This window comes from Tupaia chinensis, unplaced genomic scaffold, assembly GCF_000334495.1.
Source record: "Tupaia chinensis unplaced genomic scaffold, TupChi_1.0 Scaffold000515_1, whole genome shotgun sequence".
Taxonomy (NCBI): domain Eukaryota; kingdom Metazoa; phylum Chordata; class Mammalia; order Scandentia; family Tupaiidae; genus Tupaia; species Tupaia belangeri.
Window position 1 is genome coordinate 539,980 of NW_006160028.1, and position 18,110 is coordinate 558,089.

Sequence of the window (18,110 nt, forward strand, 5' to 3'; positions counted from 1 at the left end):
TGTATTTATGGAGTCTTTAACTACTCATGGAGACTTAATAATCAGGTTTATTATGCGAATATCCACTTACCTGTTCTTTTCTCCCAAATATATCAGTCAGTCAAGCCACTAAACACTACATAGAAAACAAGTCTATTTATCTGATTTCTACTTGGGAGCATTTGCTGAGAGCTTCGATGTACTAAGCATTAGTATCATGCCATACAATTTTTACAGAAAGAGGATGGAATTGCAATAAAATAATATCTTGCTGTTATTAAACAAAGATGTATTAGATGTTATTTTATCAAGAAAACACACACACACACTCCTAATAACCCCCGAGTCCTTGACTGCAGTGAAGAAAACATGAGACAGAGACTACCGAACAAATGAATGACTTTATTAAGAGAGGACAAGATTGGTATTTACTTCAGTCAAACCATTCAGGAGAACTAAGCACACAGACTTTGGTTTAAAAAATATTCATACTGACAATGCTTACAAAATCAACTGGGATATAAGGTGTAAAAAACAAAACCATGAAAACACAAGCTTGCATAGATGAACTGATGTATATGTATGATTGGCATTTGAGAGAGGCTTGAACAATGGAGAGTGCCTTAATGACTCTGACCATCTCAACCTCCCAGGACACACGGAACTCACCAGCACCACAATTCTCATGATCCTCAAAGAGTCATGAGCAGGAACAACTTGTGCTATATGGAGGTGAATGGAAATAGACTGTTTCCACCAGCTTAGTCCACGTTGGTGAGCTATACCCTCCAGGGGACACCGTTAAGGCATCCACAAAGTGTCCCTCACAGTTTCACTTAATCTCTAGATAGGCATATGGTTTGAGGTGACCTCTTTGTGTTCTGTCACGACAGACAACTATCTGTGACGACAGACAACTATCTGTGACGACAGACAACTATCGTCCACCAAGATTCTGTTAGGTTCCATCAAATAATTATTTCAAAGCTGCCTTTCTCTCTGGAGCTTGGCTGTAAATTGAGGAGCACTTGGGATAATGTCACATTTATTTCATAAACATATCCACATTCCAAATGTCAAAAGGGCTCTAATCAAGGAATCTGCAAGTGCCAGGGCACTACGTAATCTCTCGAGAGAGATCACTTTTCAAAATTATAAGACGAATGACTGCACCACCTCAAATTTCCTGAGCAACTTGATTTTTATGAACAAACTCTTACACTTTCTAATTCAGCACCTATTCAAAATACACACTGTGCAGGGATAGATTCTTAAGGGACACTCCATCACAGAGAATTCTCATTTTGAAATGTCACTTTTATAAACTTTCTCCCCACTATACTTTCTCATTATTTATAATACCTCATAAAATGAATATTGGATTGCCTGAAGACGGAGGTGAAAAATATAGCTATTTCTGAGAAAGGGCATGTGACTTTAAGTTTAAAGTAAGAGCTGAAGCTATGCCTATGGGAATTTCAGACACTAATTCAATCAGAAGTACAAAAATTCTGACATTGTAAACCTTCTCATAAAATTTAACATCTAGAAACTATTTTAGCAATTAGGGTCTGAAACTGACTGCAACAAAAACATATTCTAAATATATGATATGTCATAGTATATTTTCTTAAATGTCTTTTGTTCACTACTCTTAATTCTTGTTCTTTTGTGAAGGACATGCCACTCAAATTCTGTATTTCAATTCTTTTACTCTTTCTATATGAACCTCAGCAATAAATAATGGGGCTCTAAGTTATAGAATCAATTCTGCCCTTATCTGAAATGCTGGAACCAGCACAGTGCTAGCTCGGATGCAATGAAGTTACTCAAAAGAGAAAAACATTTTCTAGTTTTTTGAGAATACACAAAAGCATATTAAATCTAACAGAAACATATTAAAACTATTTGGAACATGTTACTATGTAGTACTCCTATGTATGAGAAAGAGAACGGTTTTTAGGGCCAAAGAGTCCCACGAATTACCATGATTACTTACATAATTTTGTTAATTTGTGGCAATCAAACAGAACCTTTCAAAACCACTCCAGTGTCTTCCTTACCATAGTAAGTTTCCTGGTTAGTTTTCTCATAAAAGTAATAATACAGAAATACTCTTCATACCAACAAACCTCTTATTTCAAGTAAATGTCTCCATTTTGTTTGGTTTTCTTTTTTATTAATGGTAAACACTTGACTACACAAGGGTGTTGGTAAATTTTTTACAAATAATCTGAATGCCTTCACTGTACAATAGAATCTTTGCAAATACTTTCTACACAGAAACAGTCTACACAGAAGAAGGGGATGGTCAACTCTCACTTATTCAGAAAGTGATCATCTGGTAAGGAAGGCTCTGGCCAGGAAACTGCCACTGTCCTGTAAGTCTTCGCATCGTGCCACTGCTTATTCAGAGGCTGGAAGGCAAGCCAGAATAGAATAACGTGTGCACGGTGTTACTTACGGGTCAGTCACAGCTCAGTGGAAGAGTAGGGCCAAAATTCCTAACGACAAGGATCCTTGGAGATCCTTGCCCTCTGAATTGTATATCTTAACGGAGAGTTGACCGCTGTCCACCTAGAGGAAGGAAAGTCCATTGACCTTGGTCAGAGTCAAACTAATTTAAGGCAATATTGCTCCTCACAGACATTGCTGGCATAAAGTGCAGGTCTCACAGAAAAAAGTGACTCGGCGGCAGTGAGATTTTCCCAGTTTACCCTTTCCTTCTTGACATCTCTAGAATTAAATTTTGGCATTTCTAATGACATTTATTAAATGCTAGGAGCAGCCTACCTGTTTCCTTTAATAATCTTACGTATCACCATGGATAAGAGAGATCCCTCCAAGATGCTGAATGGCACTCATGCCCCATGCAGCATTAACAGGACAGTTTCCAATTGGCTTCTCTTTGCCCATCTTAGCTATTACGGGCTAAGAAGTAAAATGTGTTTTATCAGCAGTAAGATCAGCAGATATGGCTTTAAGACTCACAGGCACCACCAGAGATGAGAAGAAAATAGGACCACAGTTTTAAATAGTCACTTCTTGGACAAAGTACTTTAACTTATTTTTCTTTTTGCTAAAAGATCAAGCTTTGATTTATTTTATGACTGCCTCTAAAAAGTAAATGTTAACAGACTGTGGGACACTACATACAGTGCAATCAACCTGACAGTGCTCCCTTTCAATGTTAGTATTTCATGTATGTGTATACATGTGTGTGTGTGTGTGTGTGTGTGTATAAATAAATACGCACCATGTTCCCAAAAGAGAAAAGGCCTTTTACTTGGAAGCTCTACTCTGTCCTCAGTACTTTAAAAAGCTGCTTACCAAAAGGGGTCTTACTCCTTTGCCTTAGATGGGAGACCTGCAGCCAGTCACCAGTTTTTCTTTCAAGAAAATCAGCATTGAATAATGAATCATCGTGGTATAGTCCAGTGATTTTTATACAAAGGCAACACTAATTAAAAATCAAGGCCCTAAAATGTTAACCACTTATGTGGTAAACCGCACCATATTATAGCAGGTTATTTCCAATTTGGCACAAGACAAAATTCAGACACAATTTGACAGTACTAAAAAAAATAATGGTCAGCTACAAGCTAATTATTTTTATACTGAAAAATCCTTTGAGGAAAAGGGATAAACAACTGTGAACTTATTCATCATCCAGTTCAGCTTCAGGCCACAGCAGAAAAGAAAAGAACTGGGCTCACAATTTTCTAGTGAGTTCAGTGGCATGCATGGCCCTAGGGTCATCCACTTGGGATTATACTGACCTAGATCCAAATACCACTGCCATTCTAAAAAAGCTTTCTTCTGCAAGCGTCTATCCATATCTGTTTTTCCTAACTTCAATGTTTTCCTATGACAAAAACCTTACAGTTGTTTTTTTGTTTGTTTTTGCAGCTCATTAGTATGCTGCTGGTTGTCATAAACTCACTTGAGAAACAGTAACTTAAAGGTATGCAAAGTTACTTTCTGAAAGTCTCAAAGTTCTTTTAAAAAATGTGAAGCAACTGTCCAGTCCCCACCCCCGCCAAAATAATTAGGTCTAGAAAGTAGTTTGAATGCTATTTTTTTTTTTAAAGTCAGAACATTTAATCTGATACTTCCCTAACCTTACTTCTAGGCAATAATCTAGAAAAGGATGTGTGGGGAGAGGTGGTGTCCATGCCAACATAGCCTTAGCATACTCTGCTCATTAAACAGCACTGGTTTTACTGGGGCCTGGCCTCCAGACATCAGATATAGAAACAAAAGTTTTCCAATGTCAGAAATATTAGTTTACATCACAAGAGTAAAGCATAATACATTGTGGCTCTAAAAATTAAATTGCATATGTTCCAGCCACAGGAACAACATAAATGCTTCCACATTTATATAAAAAAAATGACAAAGTAAAAAGCAGAGGACACAAAGGAAGAGTGGCAGTTCAATAAAACACAGTTGTTAATTGTTTCTACAGTCTCAAAGATAATTATTTCATTATGTGAATGAGAAGGAATAGAGGATTTAACTGAGTGAGTTTAGTTTCTATCTCCTTATTCATAGGGAAATAATTACTCTGATGTTCTTAAAAAGTATTTGCTTTACAAAAAAAATATTTTAAAATTCTAATCTTTTAAAAACCTAAAAAAAGTAATAAACTTTGAATACAGATGTTAAACTGGATAGCACAAGGGAAATACCACATTTGGTCACTAATGTAAGACAGCTGAAACACTAATACTCTGGTTAAGTAACACTTAAAGTGACCTGACACTTTTTTGAATGAAATATCTCCAGTTAACATTTTGCTATAATAAATATGACTGAATTAAGTACATGAGAGGCAAGAGAAGTGCAGAATTTTTAAAGTAAAACTGATCACTGTATGAGATAGAAAAATAAACATTTATCAAATAAAAATATGGCAAATGATGTTTCCCATTTGCCTACTTATCAAATAAAAATACACTGTTTTTTCTTTAAAGTCACCATTAAAAACTTTTAAAAACATGAAGCAAAAATCACAGGGCAGATAAAAAAAATATAGCATTACTGTAAGTTAACAGGCCTAAGTTTTTTATATTGAAACCACCATGTGGAATTTGACTTGAAGTCAGGACCTCTGTTTTGTCTCTCTTCCCTATTCAAAGGAAGATTTTGTTTGTTTGTTTTAATATTCACTTCATCATAGTTATTCAAAGTCCTATTATTTTTCCTTTCCTAAATTTCTCCAAAGTGTCTTTTTCCCTTGGAGTTTCATTTCTTTCTGGAGTATCATATGCCCCAAACTTAACTCTTACATACCTTTTATTCCAATTCCTATAATACAAAAACTTTGGGACTAATGCTCTTTCTCAAAAGGAGAGAGCCAATCCATTGTGAAAAACTGAAAAACCTCCCGAACACTTCCTGACTTTAAAGACTACTTGCAGAAAGATAAGGCAAACAGAATATAGTTCCCAGTGGAGAAAACAAACAGGTTAACAACTTTTCCTTGTCACCTGTGTATTTCATTCCTAAACAAAGACCGTATTAAAATGTCAGAAATGGCAGATTCATAACAACAAAAAGTAATAACAAATCAAGCTGAAGGGGTACATAAGAGCGTGTTTTTGTGAGAGATTGCCAACAAATACTGCTATGTCTTTTAAGCAAGAGAAAAACTTCAGTCTACAGCTAGAGAGACTGATGGCATCAACACTTACGCAAACAACGCAGTCATCTCCCAATTCCATTTCCCTTCGCTCTGCAAGTAAATGTGAAGAAAAAAAAAAGGAGGGGGGGGGATACAAAGTTTTTCATTCTCAGTTGACTTTGCACAGACCTGAGTCAAAATTTCAGAAAATTACATTTTGTCAGTTTACAGTAATAAATTCTCCATTGCCCAGGAGCTTCAGAAAGCCTTTGCTCTTGATGAAGCAAAGACAAAGTGTTAAAGAATGACATCTGGGCCAATCTTCCTAAGGAGTTTATAAGGATAGGCAAATCTCGATAGTCCACGTAGTCAGAATTACACAGTTCAACTGCTACCAGTGTTTCTTTTTTCAATACTTTATGGTTGTGATTTTTTTCTCTTCCTGAAGAATACAAAAAGCAAAGGCTCTGTCCTTCAAAATATCATATATTAAAAGGACAAAAAAACTATTTCCTATATTCTTTTATTCTGAATTGCATCTAACCGTTATGTTTTACTCTTTATCATTCATCTCCAAAATTGTTAATTGCTAAATAAAGGCTAATCCTTGGATATCGATGCTCCACACCTAACAAGATGGCGTTTTACAGAGCTCTCAGAATCCTATATCCCAGGAAGTATATGCAGCATAGAGGTGGCCAAGACTCAGAAGCTACATTTTCTTATACTGCCCAAGTGATCGGGAATAACCAAAACATTTGAAATAAACTAAAATTATTTATGGTCAGAAACACACTTGAGGATAAATCCCAGGAGTACAAACACAGGAGGAAAAAAGTAAGTGTGGAATGCATTCTGCATCATCCAGTAATATCTGCCACAGTGAGTCCATTTTCCAGGCAGGTTTCTAGGCTTTTACTGCTTATAATGGAAACCTAAGGAGGGGAGGGAATAAAAAAAGTACAATTAAGGAAAAATCTTTAAAGCTCAAGATAGTTTTCTGTTCCCCTGCTCAGGTAAAAATAATTTATCTTTTTATCTATGCATTTTAAGTGGTTTAATGTTTCCTTTGTTCTTGACTGTGAAATATATATCGATATGATGTGTTATTTTAATGTCGGGCATCAAACCTATGTCCGGGACAGAAAGACTTCACTAGAAGAGTGATACATGCATAGTTTGAGAAAGAAAAGCATAAGCTACTTGCAGTTACATCAGGAATGGTACAAAGACCACCAACTGAGAGAAACTGTGCCTAGCAGGCTATTCTTTTTCTTTTTAAATATATTTATTTAAAAATATATATTTTTAAATTTTGTATACATTCAATCACTCTTTATCATTACAGCAAACAAAATGAATTTCCCAGCATGCATACACAATATATTAGTCCAGTTAAAGATATTATACACGTTATCATCAACAGATGAGTATCCATTTTTGTGTCCATTCAATGTTTTGCTTCTTTCTTTTCCCCTTGATTCCCTTCCTCTCACCCTCCCCCATTTCCCGTCCTCCTCCAGCACCGTCGCTGGTACCCACAACTGTTCTCCATGCTTTTATGTCTTCTAATTTTCCAGCTGTTCTGATAAAGACACTTATAATGTCCAACTAATCCCATATTTTCAAACAATGTCTTTTGTCTTATTTTCAACAATATTTTGTGTCTTTTCATCATTGTATAAATGTCAGAATGGCAGAGAGCAACGCTGTTCAAAAACTGCACATACCTGACCACACCCACGGAGATTCTGATTTAACTAGTTGGGAATGTCATCTGTACAATGCTATCTTTCAATCTCAGGAAGCAAGATAATTTACAGAAATTTGGAAAGATTATCACTAAATTTAGAAAGAATAATAAAAAAATTAAGAGGAGCCAACATGTGGTACAATGGTTGGGGCACTGGACTTCCACATGGTTGACCCCAGTTTGAGTCCCAGACCCAGTGGCTTGAAAGTCACACTGGGTGCATGTGTATGTGTGCCCAAAATTTGGAAAGAAAGGCGGAGAAGGAATTGTGACGTTGCTATCCCCCAGAGGGTGGTTTCCTTGTGTGTGTGTGTGTGTGTGTGTGTGTGTGTGTGTGTGTATCTGGTGAACGCACGCTAACTATAGCAAAAATTCTCTCTATAAAAAAAGTGTGTGTGTGTAAATGAGAAAGTTAATAAAGAAACTACATTTTCATTATTGTATTTTACTAGTCATAAAAATAAACAGAAATGAATGCATATCCTTGAAAGTGCAAACATGCCCAACTATTCTTTCCATTTGGGAGGTCTGGTCTAATTTGGGTATCTAAATTGATTCATTTTCTTTTTTATTTTTTTGTCTTTTTAATTTTGCCATAGGACATGTGCAGTTGCTGGAAAGAGACAAAGAGCAAAGGAGGAAAAGCTAGAAATCCCCCATCATAGGGCACAGTCACACTGCAATCCCTTCTCCTCCATTCCTCTCTCCTGCTGGGATTTTGGGCACACATGCACAAGCACCCAGTGTGTTTTCAAGACACCAGTCCAAAATGCAAACTGAAGAGTCAATCATGTAAGATCCAGCTGCCTTAATTACCACCCCACCAGCTGATGCTCTTTCTTCTTCTTTTTTGTTTTTTTTGCTCCACTTTTCTTTTGTGTACTAGCTTTTCTCTTTCTGATTTGTCATAGAGCATGTGTGCAAACTGGAGAAACAGAAAGAGGGAAAGTGAAAAATCACTCCCTGCAGGGGGGATGGCCAAGCAGCAACCCCTTCTCCATTCTCCTCTTGGGATCTGGGGCACACACATACATGCACCTAGCATGATTTTTAAGCCGCCAGGTCCAGAATTCAAACTATACTCAGCCATGTGGAGTCCAATGCCTCTACCACCACACAACCTGCTGGTCTCTTTTGTATAGAAGTTTTGTGTAGGATGTGTGGGTGCCTATTTAACCGAACTAACAGGATCATGAGCAAATGGGAAACAAAAGCTGGTAAAGAAAAAGTAATTCAATCAATGTAAGCAGAGGTCACAATAACCCTTTAAGAATCTGACAAAAGCCATGAAGTCACTCTAGAGGAAAATGCAAATGCACAGAAAATCTTCCTCAATTTAAAGTATTTTATTTATTTATTTTAATCTTTTTTTATGTTTTAATACATAAAGAATAGTATAGTGATCTGCTAAGGGGAAGATAACTTATTTTTCCTCTCTAGTGACCACAATGCGCCATTTGATTTCCTACCATAACACGAGGCTTATAAAGACAATGCTAAACCTGACCACATACTCCTCTTACCTTTATGTGAGGACTCTGACTTTGAGAAATGACGTGTAGAACTATGCTGGTTTGTAAAGGGATTGTAATCCAGATCCTCAGCATCTGCCATGGCGGGTGGTGGTGGTCTAGAGAGAAGCCAGAAGTCAGAGGTAGTCTAAGAAGGGCCACTACACTTCAACCTCTCAATGGCTTACAAGGTAAAATCAGTTTCGTAGAAATAAAAAGCCAACTGCTACAGAATTCACACCTTCATTCTAGGACAGGTGTATGACTTTGAATAAATTATTCTTCCTTACTGTTTCTTTGTTTTGACATACAAAAATTAAATAAAAAACAAATATTTTCTTAACACCTAATCACTGTGCTAGACAAACAAAGACTCAGGAGATACAATTGCTGTCATTAGTAAGAAATTTACTTTGCTTTGGTAGATTGTATTAAGGAAAAGAAAGAAGAAGAAAGGAATAACCAGAAGAAGTAATAAAGTTAAGGAGGGAAAGAAAAAAAAGGAAAGGAAGGATTGAAAGCCAGGCAGAGAGAGGCAGGGAGAAACGCTGACAAACACAATTTCAAGAGCAAAGTTCTCTTATCCACTAGGTGGCGAAGCAGAACTTAGTACATTTCCAAGTTTCTATGTAATAAATGTGTTTGCAACTCTTTTTGTCAAAGAAAAAATATAAACCAAATAGAAAATGTTTCCAACTCTAAGCTTCTCGTTACTTAACACAGACTTTTGCATGTATTTAGCATTAATGAAGATAAAAACAAAACCTCTCATTCCTTTGTTGTTTCCTTAAGGTGTACTCAAATTTTGCACTAAAGCATGGAATCAGATGAAATCAAAATATAACCATGTGCTTTGCAGGATATTTTGTGTAATTACATATAAAATCTAGACGGCAAAAGGTCCTGGGGTTTGTAAACTGACAGACCAGTTTGGTACAATGGGCTCTGTCATTTCAAAGTAAAGGCAACAAGCCAGCCAGCAACATGGTGGTGAAGGTGGCTGGATCCCACATGGCTGGCTGCACAGTTCAAGTCCTGGACCTGGTGGCTTGGAAACAAAATGGGCATGTGTGCATGCTTAAAAACCAAGAGGAAAGGTGACTGTCGTATACCCTTCTCCAATAGGAGGTGCTTTCTTACTGTCCCTCTGTTTCTGCCTCTCTCTGGTGAGGGCCCAAGTCCCAAAGCAAGTTTAAATAAATAACGTAAAAACAGGTATTGTCCAATTTCTCACCCTGTCCCCAGTTGGTCTCTTCCTGGGTTTAGTACCTGGAAGAGGTGAGCACAGCATGACATAACCCTGTGTCTATATTGAGAACTGTGCTATGGGTTCTCCATAGATCATCTCAATTAATTTTCAGGACAAGGCTGCATGGTAAGTCAGGATCAAGGAAAAAGATGCTGAAGTTGTGAAATGGGACAGAATGCCAGAAAGTTCTCTAGAATCTCCATGCACAAGTAAACAAATCATACTGCAATGTCTTCAGTTTCTTAGCATGCAGTTCTGTTAGTGTTTTGGTTTTACAGAAGACAGATCTTGGCTTACTGCTTCCAGAGGTCCTACCAAATTAATTTGTTACATTGGAGATGGCTATTTCAAAGTTAGGAGTATTCATACAAAGTTGGGAAAATCTTAACTAATCAATAGTTTGTTTTATATTTTTTTGCTGTACTAGGATTACCTGTTTCCTAATTTCCTAACGAAATGATTTATATCTTTTTTTTTTTTTGAGAGGTTTTTGCTATGGGATGTGTGCGCTCGCCAGAGACAGTGAGACAGACAGACAGAGAGACAGAAAGCAAGAAATCACCCCCCAGGGGGGATGGCCATGCCGCAATCCCTTCTCCTCCTTTCTCCTCTCGGGATCTTGGGCACGCACGCACACACACCCGGCATGAGTTTAAGCCACCGGGTCCAGGACTCAAACCACAGTCGACTACACGGGAGTTCAGCGACACAGCCATTACACTAACTGCTGGACCCATGATTTATATCTTTAACTGATATAGTGATAGAGTCAAATACCTTTCAGAATTCACTTCTAAAGTCACTTTGTCAAGAGAATTTCCTGAACACCTAAACCAAGCTAAGCATCTCCTTATGCTCTTATAATACCCTATTACTTTTCATCCATAGCACTTAACAGTATCATAATAATTATCTAGATAACTGTTTAAATTAGAAACTTCATAAGAGTATAAAATAGTCCACTCTTGAATTGTTTATCCCAGTTCTAGCAATTATTAGAGTTAACAATAAATATTTCATAAATAAGTGACTATCGATGTATGTCAACAATGTCCTAGGAGCTGAATGAAATTTATAACATCTTTATACTTTTCTAAGGGAGAAATTCAAGTAAAATGCCAAGTAGTATCACCAGAATTAAATATATAAAATGTATAATAAAAGTAGTTAAAACAATTTGGAACAGGTTCGAGATTTTCCAATGAAAGAGTCAGAATTAATTCCGATTGCTAAATTGTTTTCTATTTCCTTAAAGACAGTAAAAGATCTTTTTAATAGCTAGAGGGTATGTCTGTTCACCAGAGGGTGACAGAAACACATTTCTCTACCCTGTAGATGAGGGCGTGCACATATGCACTTGCACCTGGGGTACTGTTCAAGCCACCATGGACAGGATTCAAACTACGGTTGGCTGTATGGGATTCTGCTACCTTAACCAGTATGCTGCAGGGCTGGGCCACGAGAGTAGAAAATTTTGGACTGAATAAAGCAACTGAATTTCGATCACGAACGCTACAGATTCTGTGTGACCACTTGTTTTTCCTCTACTACTACTATTATTACACTTAGAGAAACTCTGTACAGGTCACTAACTAAATTTTTCCACCATGATTGAATATGAAAGAAATCATAGATTCTAACCAGTCTACGTATATACTCCAATATTAGTTCCACAAAATATCCGTAAGTCCAAGATATATAACCTTTAAATTTATTGTTTTATTTAATAGTTTCACTATGTTGAGATCATCTTACTTCAGCCTGCCAGCTATAATTACAGGCATGCAACACCACGCCCAGCTTTAAGTGTGGACAGGAAATAGAACCAGAGCCTCCAGGCAGTGCCAGCCTGTGGAGCGCAGCACCTGAGCGGCACACGCCACCACAGCTGCGCTAAGCTTTAACTTTTAACTATGAAAAAATAGGTATCGTAACATTCTTATCCACTTGAATATTCATGTAAGTGAATATGCACACAAAACTTTCCTTTAAGTGATATTCAAAGACAACTCTCAGGTCAAAAATGATTTCAGTTCTACTAGTGATACAAGTTACTTTTCACTAATAGCCATTTAAAATATGAGCACTTATTCGTTCTTCTTCAAAATGCCAAATATTTTTAGAGTACCTATTGCATCCCGTATACTTGTTTTCAGTTTAATATACCTTATTAACTCTCTCATATTGTTTTGGGTCATCTGCTGTCAAAGTTGCTAGTGTTGTAAAGAGAACAAGGAGAAAGAATGTGAAATAATCCTAAAGATGACTGGAATTCATTTAACTAAAAACAGTATAATAATCCAGACATATCTATCTATTGAGAACAGAATAGCTATTTCTTATTTTACTTGGATACTATAGTGATGTACGAAACTACATAGTTTTAAAATGTGCCTTAAAAATGTTTGGCATGTGCTTAATTAAAACCTGTAAGAACAGATTTTTATATAATTAGATACACTACACTACTATTGTTTTCAGAGCAATACAAACCTGATACGATTTTCTGGAGGGTATTTTTTGAAAGCACATAACTTTAAAAATAGAGGATGGCTTTTTAAGGACACTAAATGCATTCACTTGAAGGAAAGACTGTCTAGCAGCTTAAGTGTGTGCAACGAATGGCAGCAACTGTGTATGTTCTCCAGTACAGTAAAACTTTTACTTTAAGAATTAGTATTATTAATCAGAACCAAAACTGAAGGTTTTAATAATTCGGAGTTTTCAAAATGTTAGATTTAGTGTTATTATTTTTTTAATAGCTAGAGAGTGTAGGTGCTCACCAGAGAGAGACAGAGACGGAGAGTAAAAGAGGAGAAGGCATCCCCTCCTCCAACGGGCTGCAGTCACACTGCAACCCCTTCTCCTCCATGTCCCCATCATGTAAAATTCTGGGGCATGCACACACGTGTGCCTGGCGTGGTTTTCAAGGTCCGGGTTTGTAGCATACTTTTTTAGCCATGTGGGATCTGGCTCCCTTAACCACAAGATTATAGGACCAGCCTTAATATTACTTTAGTTTTTTTGTAATAAATATATCTTCTTCCTATTTCTTTTTTTAAGAGAGATTTTTGCTATAGAAAGTGTGCCCTTGCTAGAGACAGACACACAGAGAAACAGTGAGAAATCACCCCCCCAGGGGGAGGGCCACATTGTAATCCCTTCTCCTCCATTCTCCTCTTGGGATCTTGGGCATACATGCCCAGTGTGAGTCTTTTTTGTTGTTGTTGCTTGTTTTTTTTTAATTTTTTTTAATTTTTAATTTTTTACATTTTTTTAATACATTCAATCACATTTTTTAGCTTACAAGGTGATCATTTCAATCCTAAGCCACTGTGTCTGAGACTCACACTGTGCTCAACTATGCGGGAATCCAGTGACATAAACACTACGCCATCTGCTGGTCCCCTCTCTTTCTATATTAATCCTATTTTATTTTGAAAGATAACAAAAAGCAATAGAGAAAAAAATAAGTTGCTTTCCCAGGGACATATGTAGGCAACCTGAGAAAGACAGACAGCAGTTGCTCTATCGCTGTAAGTCTGCTTTAGAGAAGTCAGGAAGTATTGATATGGTTGCCATAGCTACAGCTAGCTGATCTAGTGGGATTAAAATAGTCTGCAATGATTCAGGTAGTTTCCTAGGACATCAAAACTCAGAAAGAAATGTCTTTGGGCATGCAAAAATATACATGTACCAAAGTGACCATGAAGTCCAGTGAAAAAAAAATTTTTTTTTGTTTGAAAGGTTTTTGCTATAGGGCGTGTGCGCTCGCCAGACAGACAGAGACAGACAGAGAGACAGAAAGTAAGAAATCACCCCCAGGGGGGATGGTCACGCCACAATCCCTTCTCCTCCATTCTCTCGGGATCTTGGGCACACACGCACACACATCCGGCGTGAGTTTTAAGCCACCGGGTCCGGGACGCAAACCGTGGTCGACTACGTGGGAGTCCAGCGACATAGCCATTACTCTAACTGCTGGTTCCCAAGTCCAGTGAAAATTTAAAACACAAGGTTTTATTTAGGAAAATGGTTCATCTCATTCTTTCTTGCTGAAGGCATCAATTCAGTGAATGCAATGGCAAGAATTGGTCCTAACAAAAAATACATTTCAGTTTCTGAAAAATTCCCGATTTGACTTGTGCAACCCAAGTTGCCAACAGTGGTATTCAGAGCTTCGACACATCAGAAGGACAAAAGGAGTATAACCAAGGTAAAGACTACAAATAAAAGTTTGAGAATAATTCCACAAGATTTGATATCACCTCAAAATCACAGTTATGGATCTCCTTGCCAAAATATAAACACTTCTCAGGTGACTGATAACTCCCTTACTGACACTAAACTCAAGTCCCTCATTCTCCTTTTCAGTTACCTCTTTTTTAAAAAAATATTTCTCTCAGAATCAGCTGATGGCGTAATAGTTACGTCACTGGACTTCCACGTAGTCAGCCATGGTTTGATTCCCAGACTCAGCGGTTTGAAACTCATGCCGGGTGCATGTGTGTGCACCCAAGATTCCAAGAAGAGACTGGAGAAGGAACTGTGGTGTGGCCATCCCCCCTAGGGGTGATTTCTTGCTGTCTCTCTGTCTCTGTCTCTCCAGCGAGCACACACATCCTACAATAAAAATCTCTCATAAAAATATATTTCTCTCTTCCTTAAGTGAGATAGAGAGATAAAAAGAGAGAGACAGCACCCCCAAACAGGGTCTTGACACCATAATCCACTCTCATTCCTCAACCAAAGCCAGGTCATGTGCAAGCTTGGGCCCAGAATACTTAGGCTGCCCTTCACACCTGAACCAAGAGTCTTCCCATGTGGGACTGTCTTGAAGAGTGTCATGTTTTAGTGCTGCACCAACATCCAGCCCCTTCTGGTATCATCTTACCGTGCTGGTCTGTCATTCTTAGAACGATGAGGTTCATCACTCTCTTTGGACTTTGGATGTACTGATTTAGTTGTTTTTGGCTATGGACAGAAAGATAAAAAACAAAAAAGCAAAAACAACAACAACAAAAAGACACACATACACCCACACACACAAAATAATTAGATTTAGAAATTATATATATCATGCCAAGTTATGAGGTTACATTTAATTAAGCAATATAAAATGCTTTAAGTATGACCACTCAGAGATTAAAAACCTATAGCCATGAAGATACATGCTGGAGGCTGTCAGTGCAGCCGGATGAGTGGGCAGAACACATGCACATACCCTCCCATGAGTGTGGCGGGCTGTCAATGACCCATTTCACAGCTGCACCGCACCCCATGAGAACTAGCAGACACCTGTGCCTATGGAAACTAGGTCTGTGCCCTCAGGCTTATTTCTATACACCTGTCTTGGGGCTGGTGATTTTCCAGTCAGGAAATTAAGGCACATTTCACAACTTATACAGGAAAAGAACTCATACTTGCTAGACATGTGGACACTGACTTCTGACTTTCCTGATTAATAATCCTTAAAACACTTACCCTTTCCTAGTTAACGGAGAATCTGAGTAACTCGTAGGCAATTACTTGTGGTTTAATTTATGTCGCAGAAGTATCTGGGAGTCCCTGACTAAAGTATGACATGTGAGGGAAAAAATCCTGAATTACTAAGAGGGTAAAGAGGAAACTATACAAGCATAATTTTGTTTTATTTCCAGAATGACACTTGGATAACTGAGCAACAGAAAATAGTAGAGCAATACTATTATCATGGTTCTACCTCTTTTTCCTCACAGCCATTGCTGAGACTGAGAGACCACACCAGAGATGTAAGAGGGAAATTCATTTGAGAGACAGCAGTGCTGAGTATCAGCTGTCTCACAGACACCTATCCTAGGCTGCCTCCTTTTCAGCATAGTGTAGCCTTCCCTAAAAAGGCCTTTATTATATGAATTCTCTCTTCTTCCTCTGCTCTTCTTCCCCTCAGCTTGATTTTAGCATTTGTCAGCTGTCTACAGTTTGTCTTCCTCTCTATATTATTTTCAGAAAAAGGGATCTACATCTTTCCATTAAGGACCAGAGTGGAGTTACAAAATTGGTGGAGAGCAGTCTGTTAAACTGAACTTTCAATTGCCACATACAGCTATCAGGTTACTTCACAGTAGAGAAAATTATATTCACTGCCCATCTTGTCAATTATTACTGAGTAACAGAGGGGAAGATTGCAGTCTAAGCTCACGCTAGCCAGTTATTACACTGTGACTTAAGCCATGATTATGGTAATAAGTGTGTATCTGCATGTCTTCCACAGATCAACTTGTGTCAAAGGAAAGAGAAACTGGTACATGATAGGAATAAAGGATAATATAAGTACAAAGAGAAAAGCAGAGAGAGGAAGAGAAGGTCACTGTGAAACATTTGAAAGCATGTGAATGACCAGGAGCATTGGCATCTCAGTTGATCTTAAAACAAACAGGAGTTTTTCAATATCAGCAGAACTTTTTATCCAGTTACTTTCAAGAATTCAATGATTTTTCATAGTGAAACAACTTTTACAATTCAGTTTGCATATGCCATACAGGTATTTCTGTATATCCTAAATATATGGGTAGAACTTCTAAGAGCAGAGTCTCATGTTTATTTCTAATTTATTTCTAACTAAAAACTAGATAAAAAACACACACTTCACCTTCCACTCGGGGTCATGCTTTCTTTTGTCCAATGATTTCTCCCGCTCCTTAGCTTTCTTGTAAGCTTTCTTTTCTTCAGCCATTAGAAGTCGAGCAATTTCCTAAACGAAATCCAGTCAGTACCATTAACTGTAGAATAGCAAGTAGGAAATGATTGTTATTTTTCAAGAATATCAGTTAAGGGCCAGTAGGTGGCATATTGGTTAAGGTGGCTGGATCCCAAATGACCAATAGCACAGTTCATGTCTCAGACCTGGCAGCATGAAAAACATGCCAGGCACATGTGTGTACATGCCCAAAATCCCAAGAGGAGGATGCAGGGTATGGGACCTCAGTGTGGCCATCCACCCCAGGAAGTGTTTTCTCACTGTCCCTTTCTTTTTCTGTCTCTCTCTGGCAAGCACATGTGCCCCATAGCAAAACTAACAAAAGAAAAAAAAAAAGGAGTCTCACAGTTAAACTCTAATTAAGAACTTACCTCATCCTGGGCTACCTGAGCCGCTCTCATGTCCACCTGGGTAGCCTTTGGTATAGAAAATATAAAGAAGAACAATTTAACTGGAATTGATGTCACTTATTTCTAAAATATTATATAAAATAAACTTGGATTTGAAACCAGTTGTAATTAATATCCCTGAAGTTGAAAATCAGTGGACATATTTTCACCAACTAGAGCAGGGGCTCTTTTTATCAAATTTTACAGCGGGCTTCTCAAGAATTATCAGACCTTAATAATGGAGAGACAGGAAGTTCTGTTGCTAATCCTTGCTCAATAAGTACAACTGGATAATCTATTCTCATTGTTTTCATTTTTTTCATCCACAAAAATGTTACAAGTTTAACAATGGAGAACTAAATGCCTACAACATATCTCAGGATTGATTCAATACACTGATTCGCCTGGACTTTTGCTTAAATATGCTCACCAAAAGTTCTTCTTCTTGCAGTTTTCTGGCAATTTCAGCATCATACCATTCTTGATCCTTGTGGGTCACTCGTGACGGAGTAGAGATAGCTTCTTTTACTATTCTTGGCTTCATTCCTAGGGGGAAAAAACCTCAAGATAATTAGGCAACTAAGATTGTTAAAAAAAAAAAAAAACTGCAAGAAAAGAAGGTTTTCTTTAATGTCTAATACTGACAATATTGTCTCTACTCCATAATTCACCATGGGATGCCTCTGAAATATTAATTTCTCTAGGCATGGAAATGGTGTTGCAGATAACTCCCTACATTTAAACAAAGAAACCCACTCAAACCTTTTGGTAAAAACTCCACCCTCACACAGTTTCTCCAACAGTAGAAAATCATTCAAGGGACTATAAATGAGGCCTCAGCAAAATAGGGGGGGGGGGGAAGGC

At 37.7% G+C, this 18,110-nt stretch overlaps 1 protein-coding gene across 1 annotated transcript in view; it reads right to left on the reverse strand.

Annotated features, from left to right (window-relative positions):
• Window positions 1-361: 361 nt before the first annotated feature.
• CCDC50 (coiled-coil domain containing 50) overlaps window positions 362-18,110 on the reverse strand; it is a gene marked incomplete at its 5' end in the record, with an annotated part of 79,056 nt that continues 61,307 nt past the window's right edge. The window contains 6 exons of the mRNA XM_006156808.3: window positions 362-6,540; window positions 8,882-8,988; window positions 15,013-15,092; window positions 16,750-16,851; window positions 17,229-17,273; window positions 17,677-17,792. Of these exons, the coding sequence (XP_006156870.1) occupies window positions 6,521-6,540; window positions 8,882-8,988; window positions 15,013-15,092; window positions 16,750-16,851; window positions 17,229-17,273; window positions 17,677-17,792 (470 nt within the window). The remainder of the gene's footprint in view (window positions 6,541-8,881; window positions 8,989-15,012; window positions 15,093-16,749; window positions 16,852-17,228; window positions 17,274-17,676; window positions 17,793-18,110) is intronic.